Below are 9,254 nucleotides of genomic sequence, written 5' to 3'. Positions count from 1 at the left end.
TGTCCTGACTCTATATATAGCTATATAGATCACATGAGCGTGAGGAAATGTTGAACTATTCCTTTAGGGCACTGACTTGATGATGCTGGTGTCTGTTTAGTGATTCAACAGTAAGTGGACTCAGCTCCATCCTGCTGCTGTGTTGGGGCTTTAGGCGTGTTTCTGCTGACTGCTGGGGGGATGTTGTTATTAGTCAGGATTTGGTTCTGAATGGATGAATGGCAGCAGGCTTGTGCCAGGCACAGGACCTCCTCCACCTCCTCCTCTCAATCCACTCCTCCCTCTCTCCTCATCATTAAATTGGACAGCAGATGGAGTGAGTGCTGGGATGGTTGCCGTGGAGATTTAAAGGGGTGATTGCGTTTCAGCTGGTCCTTCTTTTTTCTTTTCTTTTTTGACAGGAAGGGTTTGTGTGTGTTTTTGTCTGTGCACATGTGAGTGTGCAACAAAGTGCAGCAGGACAGGACTGTACACACTCAGAAGCAGTCACTCTGCTTTCTTTGGTCTGTCTGGGTTTCATTTTTTTATTCTGGTAAAATTTTGCAATCTATGTGGAGGCATAAGATTAAGTTGTAATGAGAAATTTACAAAAAAAAAAAAAAAAAAAAAGTAATTGTGTGTGTGTCACAGTAGGGCGTGGGGGCTGCAGCAGCTGTTGACTCCACAATAGATCACAGTGACATGCAACATGCAGGTCAGAGTGACTTTAGAGTTTGAATCCTCAGACACAAAAGCCTCTGAAATGTTCTGAATCACAAATGAGAGAAAGGAAAGAAAACCCAGCGTGTGCCAGGAGCAAAAGATCACCTTCATTAACGAGCGTCTTTGGTTCGGTTAATATTTCTTGACTTTTACAAGTAGAGCAGGCTTGTGAAATAAAACTTCTACTGCTCTTAATGATTGTCGCTGCAGTCAGTTTGACATTTTTTGCCGATAACACCCTGAATCGCTAAGCTGCACAAAGTCAGAGAATATGTCACCAGCCAAGAGTCATTGTGACATTTAAGTCTTGAAAAAACTTCCTGTGAATCCGTTGTGTCTGACCAGGAACCTGACAGACAATACCACTACACAGATAAGGTGAGAGGATGAAATATGATCCAGGACGCTGAGGTGATACAGCATTTTTTTTTACACCTCTGGATGGTAATCTTGGAAGGAATATTTTACTTCTCTGTCTTAACAGTATATAGCAGAATTAGAATAATGCTAGAATGAATCCTACTTTCACCTGGTTTGTGCACATGCAAACATTTGATTGACCCTGTGTCAGTGCCCATAATATACCAAAAATCTGAGGGAAACAGAGAAGGGATTTTAGAAACTTACCCAACTTCGGAGGTGAATGGATGAGGGGAAACATCTGATGAAGGTCACAAGGTGAAACGTGTTGGCCTCACAGTAACGATGCCTGTGTGAAGGACAGACCTGTCAGTCATCTGTGGTACAGACTTGAGATGATACAGCATCAGTCTCAATAAACAAAATGCCATATTGAGGCTGAGAGAAATGAAAACTGTCTATCAACACAGCTCCCACCTCACTCAGCATCCACACACATCACTCACATTGCAATCAGTACATTGATCATCTATCAACAAAGTCCGATTTATTTTAAGGTGTTATTTGTCTTCACAGAGTGCCCATTTGCTCATTTATATAGGCAGGATAGTAATCCAAATCACAAGCTTCTTCAGAGTTGAATCTAAGTGTGAAAATGCACATGGACAGATATATAAAGACGTGACATGTTTGCTGCAGCTGTTGCAGGCCAAACACAGCTGAGATTCGAACGTACAGGAAACTTTTAAAGAAAAGCCCCCGAAAGAGCTCAGAAAGTGAAAGTCAAACAGACGGCAGCAGCTTCGATAAAGAAAAGATCTATATGAGACTTCATTTGTGCTTCTGACAAATGCAATCACAGATGAAAAGGTCAAAGAACAGGTAGAGAACAAAACTTGATTCAAATATTTTATTTCATGTAGAGAACAAATTCATTTCATTTCACAAAGAGAAAAATAGAGCTGAAGTGAAACCTTCAGGAAGTACTTTTGTTCCAGTTTTTGTTTTTTATGTATTTTTTAATGATCAAGATTTAAGCTCAGGTTCACACTTTTTTTTCATTTAACACTTTTTGTATTTTTTCTCTTAGTTAAATATCTAAAGTGAAACCTTTAGATATTTTTTAAGAATATTTTTTTGTCATTGTTAAATTTCTAAAGTGAAACCTTTAGAGAATTAAGACAATTCTGGAAAGTGGGAAACATTTCAGCTGTTTGCAACTGTTGTCATGTTGCTCAGCGAAGAGGACACATCTTTAAAAAGTCCCTTTTTAAGAAGGCCTCTTTCTCAGCACCGCTTCTTCTCCTGCTGCGCGTGCTTCAACGTGCGACATTTGCTCTGTGGGACCACAGGACGCAGAACTCGCTTCTCCTTTCTCTCCAAACCTCATCCGCACAAAGAATGAGGGTCGATGGGTCGCTCTTGTGGCATACCTGACCTCGTTCACATAAAGAATGAGAGTCATCTTGGCATGGACGGGACAAGAGGCGACGGTTCACGGGGGCCCTCCTCGGGCCGGCGCCGTGCTGCCTGGACGGGAATCCTCCTCAGGAGTATCCAGGGATGAGCAGAAACAGGGTCATCCTGTTCAGTAGGATGAGTATTTCCAGATAAGAAGCTTCAACAGCATCTGAGCAAGAGGGGAGCCGACTTCCCGGATCAACGCTCGGGGAGGCTGATCTCAGGAACCCAGTCGTTCAGGCGGCGGCTCTCCTCACAGAACAGGTGCAGCTTCTCCAGAGCAGGGTCCTCCCAAGACCCGTCAGCTGGATTCTGTTCACACAGGAAGAGGAAAGAGCATTTAGTCACGTGTATCTTTGAAAACAGCGTCGCATACAGGCATCTGAACAAGTCAAAGAACACGATCGCTGTAACTGAGCTCCACGTACCGTGATGAGGACGCAGTGGGCATCTTCAAGCTGCTCCGCTTTGTCACCAACAATCTCAGCCAGACGCTGCATGTCGCTCACTCTGACGATGCTGATGTCGTTGTCGAAGCAGAAGGACTGGATGAGGGTGAAGTGGATCTGGAGAGCGATGTCACACTCAAACTCCTCATCCATGGCCAGGACGCAGAAGGACACACTGTCCGGGTCACTGTGGACAAAGAAAAAGACACCTCCTGTTAGCTACAGCTCTCAGATACTGATCGAGTTGAGTTGTCAGAATATGCCAAAGTTACATTAAAGTCATGTTTGGTGAACTTACTCAGTCATAATTTTAGCGCTCTCGTAGACTCCAACAGTAAGTCGGTCTTCACTCTGAGCGCAGAGCAGAGCTTCCTTCAGAGATTTTCCAGGAGACTGCATGGTTCGGATGTATCTCAAAGTTCAGCTGATGTGGTCAGAAAGTCCAGAGGAGAGAGTGTTTGTGCTGCTTCCTTGAATCTGCCAGCATTTATACCACAGACCCGGCACACGCTCACTCCCTGATTGGCTGTTGGGGTCACAATGGCTACAACAGGCCTGCAGCCCCCACCCCACCCTCAGGGACGCGTGCCTATAGAAAGTCTTAGAAAGTTGGGGGCAGCTTTGGTTGAAAAGGATCACATGTAGAAACTCTCTGACCTTTTAATGATTCTTTGAGCTTACAGGAATAATGAAACCACACAGGAAGACCAGACTGCTGTTGTCAAAGTCCTCAAAGTTCTGGGTGAATTAGAAGAGACCAATAACTCCTATTGAAACTATGAGAGGCCTGTACAATAGGTTTGCATGTTAACATCTGCAGTATTGTACATCACATTTTGCAAACCGTGCCACTGTGCTGTAAGTTTTCAGTGTCATTTCATCACAGTTATTGGTTTACATTCATTTCTGCATGGTATGAAATCTATTAATTGACTCTTGAAAATTGCTTGTGTGCTGTAGTCCATCACTGTGTGCATCAAGTCTGCCTTCATTTATGTCAAGTTACAGTCCAGATTTTCCAAATACGCTTGAACTGTTCCCTTGCCATGATCAATAATTATTAATGATGATTAGTGATCGATAACAAGCAGATTTAATGTTCACTGTAGTAGATTACACAATTCAAACAATGTTCAGCTGTCTGCTATAGTTTTTCAGACTATGCAGAAAAAGAATGGAAACCACAGGGAAGCTTGGGGCGGTGTGGATAAGCTGACATGGAAAATTCAAGAAGTGACACTTTTCTTTTTTTTTTGGTTAAAGATTCAAGGTCAGAATTTAAAAAGCTTTTTTCCCCAGTGCAGTCAGCTTCTGGCTTCCATTCATTTCTGTACAACATGGAAATCTTGAGCCTTGCTTGAGTTGTGCAATCTGTCACAATAAAGATCAAATCTTTGGTCAAAATTAAATTAATCATCATGAAGTGATATGTTTCAGACTTATCAAATCAATCTGTACCTACTAATAATAAAATTACAGACTTGATTTTTGCTGTGTCTGAACACACAGTTCAAGCTAGTTCTATGATTCAGCTGATTTTCATGTTGTATGGAAATGAATGGAAACCAATGGCTGCCTGCGCTGGTAGGGAAACAACTTAAAGTGTGACCTTGAATCTTTCAATATACAAAAATATGCAAAGGAAATAAAACGCAGAAATGTAACACTTCTTGAAGGTTTCACTTCAGACAGTGAACGTTCATGTCAAAAGAAATAACTTGTTCACTTGCATTGTGGGTTTTTGTCTGTAAAACCTTCAAAATAAAAGTACGAATTCAATATTGTTTTCTGACTGTACCCAGTTTAGGATTAGTTTGTCAAATTAAGTCTCATGCAGAGCTTTTATTTTTCAAACCCCAGGCCTCATTTTCCAGACTCTGTGCTACAAGATAAATATAAATAAAAACCGTATGATAAAGGTTGGAAAATACAGTAGCTAGTCTGCTTTATAAAAAAAAACAAAACAAAAAAAACAATGATAAACCGTCATTTATTGTTGATCTGAGCGCTTTAATGCTCAGATCTTAACTGTACTGGATGTCAGACTGACTTTTATAACTCATGACCAATTGCACTACAAGTACTGTGTTTTGTAGATTGGGCAGTGGCACGCGCCGCTGCTTTGCATGCGTAAAGCCGGGCCTCACTTGAGGCGCGTGGCATCTGGAGATGCCTGCGTGCTTTATCTCTCTGTCTGCATCATTCTCCATAGCAACCGAGAGATACCATCTGTCCCCGAGGGGCAGGTGAAGGGAGGGTGGACAAAGGAAGTCAGGCAGCACCTGCTGGGCGCGACGGCTGCAGTTTTTCAATCCACTGCAAATATGATCTTCAGGAAAAACTAAATCACACTTATCTTTGTAGAGTTGAAACACTCATTTTATCAATAAAAAAAAAAAAAAAACCAACAACCAATAACTGTTGCACCTTTTCTATATCTACCACATATTTGCCCATTTTCCCAAATCATATTAGCACAAACTAGAAGCCAAATATCTAAACAACTTTGACTTATCCTCCAGCTTTAGAGACTTCCATCCTTACAAAGAGGTTTAGGGCTTTGCGGATTCGCCGCAGGTCACCAGAAAAGAGCTTTGACCACCAACACCTGTCGCGCGCTGCCGGGAAGGCCTCCGTCTGGCAGATGTGCTTAAGAAACAATAGGTCGGTATCGATTTGCACGCGCCTGCCCTGTGGCCATGCAAGCTGATCCTTCCTAAAATAGCACAGTGTTTCAGACTCTATCAGCTGGATCCAAATCAGACTTTGGCCCAAATGTGAGCCTCTTAGCCAGCTGATGTGCTGATGAGTTTGCAGCGCAGAAACTAAAGGCGATGTAAAACAACAGATAATTTTGTTGCAGCAATAATGTACAGATAAGCCATTTGTTGTTTGGCAAAACACACTTTCAGCATTCTTGCACGTGTTTACAGCTCAAACTGAAAGTGATTGTTATCTGCCTTTACACGTCTGGCATACTTTGGAGATAACACTTTTCATTGTGAAAGTTTAGACCATAAGCTCTCCTCTTTGGCATTCAAATTTAATCAAAACTCAGACAACAGACCGGCGAATGTGGAGACTTGCTGACAAAGGATCGCTGCGCCCTGGGGTCGGGGTTGACCTGGGTTTAGGAGAGAAAAAGAGGAGGGGGGCTCCCTCATTGCGACAGTTCTCCATCTGCCGCTCAGCCTCCCACAGAACAATACCGCTGAATCAATCACCGCCAACCTGTGTCTCCTGCAACGCCTCTCCACTCCTGCCCCCCCTCTCCAATATTTACGCAGCAGTGGCAGCAGGCCTGACCCGATGCAAGACGAGGCTTGAATTATCATGCAGCTTATGTATAACCAAATAAGCACAAGCTGTTGGGGGAAAACTGCTCTATCAGAGGAAGGAATAAAATAGACCCGTGCGTAAAAGTTCTGATGCGCGTAAAAGTGACCGGATATCCATAGTACGTTGTCAGAAATAGCTTTACTTAAACACATTTAGTGCATATACACACACCAAATACTAAATCGAACCAAGTAAGCGATTGGGGAGACACTGCTTTACCGGTGGGCATGATGCGTGCATTAGTTTCCTCATGCGTAAAAGTGATCGGAAAATAACAGTTGCCAGAAATCGATTTAAACTAAAACAACAACAACAACACCAACAAAAAACAAAATAAAACAAAAAGAAAATACAGATGCAAACATTTACTGGATCTACGCAGCAAACACCAAACAAAAGTGCAATAAACTTCAGAAGTTGTCCAATAGAATTCGGTCCGTGTGGCCCCTGAACTCCCCAGAGTAAATAAATAAAAACCGAGCAAGGGTTTTCTGGACAGCTGATGGCCACGTGGTCCGCATGGGCCAGCAGTGCAGATTGCGCAGCACGCACAGCGTTCTGGCACGCGCTGTTCATTTGCATTTGTATGGGGCACCGTGATAATAGAGGGCTTCTGTGCACACAATGAGGCCGTTTTATGGCCAGCCTCTAGTCCACAGATGGCATCATCCACCTGCCCTTTCTCTCTGCTGCTCGGGGAGAGAGGACAAGGGGGGGGCTTCACACTTTCTCCATGTTGTTTATGAAATACTATCAACAAAAGTCTAAAATGCGAGATACATTATTGAGAGCTTGCAGAGTTTCCTCTCAGAGGAGTTTATATTAAGGCTGTTTTCTATTTGAAAAGTAGCATATTAGGCTTCAAATGGTTTGTGCGCTACCCAAAGGAACAATGAGACTCTTCTGTGCACTTACAGAGTTCATATGATTGCATGTAAAGTTTATAACTTTCAGAATTCATGTAAGTGCAGGTGGTGTTCAGCATGCAACTTTGCAAGAAGAATCACCTGCTGTGTTTTATTTAATTTGCACGAAAGTGCTGCAGAAGTGCTGTGATCAAACTTGTTTTTTTTTTTTTCTTTTACAGAAGCTATTTTTAGTTTCAGGCCAGGCTGCTGAGCTCAGAGGGGGAGCGTGCGTGGCTCGATGACCCCCATCAATCTGCCACGAGCCGGGTGTGTGACAATGGCATTATCATACCAATACACCATTCAGCTTCAGCCAATCAGGGCGCAGCGCTTTCACTGCGCCGCACGAGCTGGAGAGTATAAAAGAGAGAGGCTGCAGGTTTGAAAGCACTCTGCTCCCCTTCGGATTTACTCTCCGACCGAACTCTCTAAAGCTCTCCCTTTTCGGAATATCTTCATCATCTTCATCATGACTCTTGAGGAAGTTCTGATCCAGAAACCCACTGAGCGTGCTCAGTGCACCGGCAAAGCCCTGGAGGAGGTCCTGGTGTCCGCTAAAGACAACGACTCCCTCACCGTCGGTGTCTACGAGTGCGCAAAAGTTATGAATCTGTAAGTATGAGCCTCAGCTGAAGACAAAAAGCTTTTTACATTTTATCGATGAATTCAGATGGTTTACTGTGTTGTGGATGAAATCTCATGGACTTTTTTCTTTTGTTGTGTCTCCACAGTGACCCGGACAGTGTGTCCTTCTGCGTCCTGGCCATGGATGAGGAGTTTGAGTGTGACATCGCTCTCCAGATCCACTTCACCCTCATCCAGTCCTTCTGCTTCGACAACGACATCAGCATCGTCAGAGTGAGCGACATGCAGCGTCTGGCTGAGATTGTTGGTGACAAAGCGGAGCAGCTTGAAGATGCCCACTGCGTCCTCATCACGGTACGTGGAGCTCAGTTACAGCGATTGTGTTCTTTGACTTGTTCAGATGCCTGTATGCGACGCTGTTTTCAAAGATACACGTGACTAAATGCTCTTTCCTCTTCCTGTGTGAACAGAACCCAGCTGACGGGTCTTGGGAGGACCCTGCTCTGGAGAAGCTGCACCTGTTCTGTGAGGAGAGCCGCCGCCTGAACGACTGGGTTCCTGAGATCAGCCTCCCCGAGCGTTGATCCGGGAAGTCGGCTCCCCTCTTGCTCAGATGCTGTTGAAGCTTCTTATCTGGAAATACTCATCCTACTGAACAGGATGACCCTGTTTCTGCTCATCCCTGGATACTCCTGAGGAGGATTCCCGTCCAGGCAGCACGGCGCCGGCCCGAGGAGGGCCCCCGTGAACCGTCGCCTCTTGTCCCGTCCATGCCAAGATGACTCTCATTCTTTATGTGAACGAGGTCAGGTATGCCACAAGAGCGACCCATCGACCCTCATTCTTTGTGCGGATGAGGTTTGGAGAGAAAGGAGAAGCGAGTTCTGCGTCCTGTGGTCCCACAGAGCAAATGTCGCACGTTGAAGCACGCGCAGCAGGAGAAGAAGCGGTGCTGAGAAAGAGGCCTTCTTAAAAAGGGACTTTTTAAAGATGTGTCCTCTTCGCTGAGCAACATGACAACAGTTGCAAACAGCTGAAATGTTTCCCACTTTCCAGAATTGTCTTAATGCTCTAAAGGTTTCACTTTAGAAATTTAACAATGACAAAAAAAAAATATTCTAAAACAAACAAAAAAAATTTGAAAAAAAAGTCTTTTCTCTAAAGGTTTCACTTTAGAAAATGGCTAAATTAAGTTAATGTTAAAAAAAAATATATGAAAATAGGAGAAATTGTAAGATTATCTTATAAACACTTCATTATGTAATGAAGACAGAAATGTTTTTTAAAAAATGAAGATTTGACTTAAGATATTCTGACCCTGTTGGAAGAATTTTGGAAACTAAGTTATATCCCTATCAGTTTCACATTAGAAATTGTAAGTGGAAAATGCTTAATAAAACACAAAAGATCATATATTTTTGGTGTTGTGTGTTTTCACTTTCTCGTGCAA

The 9,254-nt window shown here is 43.4% G+C and overlaps 2 protein-coding genes across 2 annotated transcripts; one reads left to right on the top strand and one right to left on the bottom strand.

The window, feature by feature from the left end:
* Positions 1 to 2,245: 2,245 nt before the first annotated feature.
* Positions 2,246 to 3,377, bottom strand: LOC121195497 (growth arrest and DNA damage-inducible protein GADD45 gamma-like). Its single transcript, XM_041058997.1, has 3 exons — positions 3,271 to 3,377; positions 2,952 to 3,159; positions 2,246 to 2,835 (listed from the first exon to the last, which is right to left on the bottom strand). The coding sequence occupies exons 1-3, from the start codon at positions 3,369 to 3,371 to the stop codon at positions 2,722 to 2,724; spliced, it is 423 nt and encodes a 140-aa protein (XP_040914931.1). The 5' UTR covers positions 3,372 to 3,377; the 3' UTR covers positions 2,246 to 2,721.
* Positions 3,378 to 7,616: 4,239 nt separating this feature from the next.
* gadd45gb.1 (growth arrest and DNA-damage-inducible, gamma b, tandem duplicate 1) lies at positions 7,617 to 9,208 on the top strand. Its single transcript, XM_041058983.1, has 3 exons — positions 7,617 to 7,831; positions 7,951 to 8,158; positions 8,275 to 9,208. Exons 1-3 carry the CDS (start codon positions 7,689 to 7,691, stop codon positions 8,386 to 8,388), a joined length of 465 nt encoding a protein of 154 aa, XP_040914917.1. The 5' UTR covers positions 7,617 to 7,688; the 3' UTR covers positions 8,389 to 9,208.
* Positions 9,209 to 9,254: the final 46 nt, after the last annotated feature.

The sequence above is a fragment of the Toxotes jaculatrix genome, chromosome 16 (assembly GCF_017976425.1).
Source record: "Toxotes jaculatrix isolate fToxJac2 chromosome 16, fToxJac2.pri, whole genome shotgun sequence".
NCBI lineage: Eukaryota > Metazoa > Chordata > Actinopteri > Toxotidae > Toxotes > Toxotes jaculatrix.
The sequence above is the reverse complement of the archived record's forward strand: the minus strand, read 5'-3'. Positions and strand labels throughout refer to the sequence as shown.

Bases quoted from the DNA above. Each gene is read 5' to 3' on its own strand.
- LOC121195497 (XM_041058997.1), bottom strand. From the start codon at position 3,371: ATGCAGTCTCCTGGAAAATCTCTGAAGGAAGCTCTGCTCTGCGCTCAG. The intron at 3,160-3,270 runs GTAAGTTCACCA...CTTTGTCCACAG, and splicing joins AGCGCTAAAATTATGACTGA to TGACCCGGACAGTGTGTCCT. The intron at 2,836-2,951 runs GTACGTGGAGCT...CTGTGTGAACAG, and splicing joins CCCACTGCGTCCTCATCACG to AATCCAGCTGACGGGTCTTG.
- gadd45gb.1 (XM_041058983.1), top strand. From the start codon at position 7,689: ATGACTCTTGAGGAAGTTCTGATCCAGAAACCCACTGAGCGTGCTCAG. The intron at 7,832-7,950 runs GTAAGTATGAGC...GTGTCTCCACAG, and splicing joins TGCGCAAAAGTTATGAATCT to TGACCCGGACAGTGTGTCCT. The intron at 8,159-8,274 runs GTACGTGGAGCT...CTGTGTGAACAG, and splicing joins CCCACTGCGTCCTCATCACG to AACCCAGCTGACGGGTCTTG.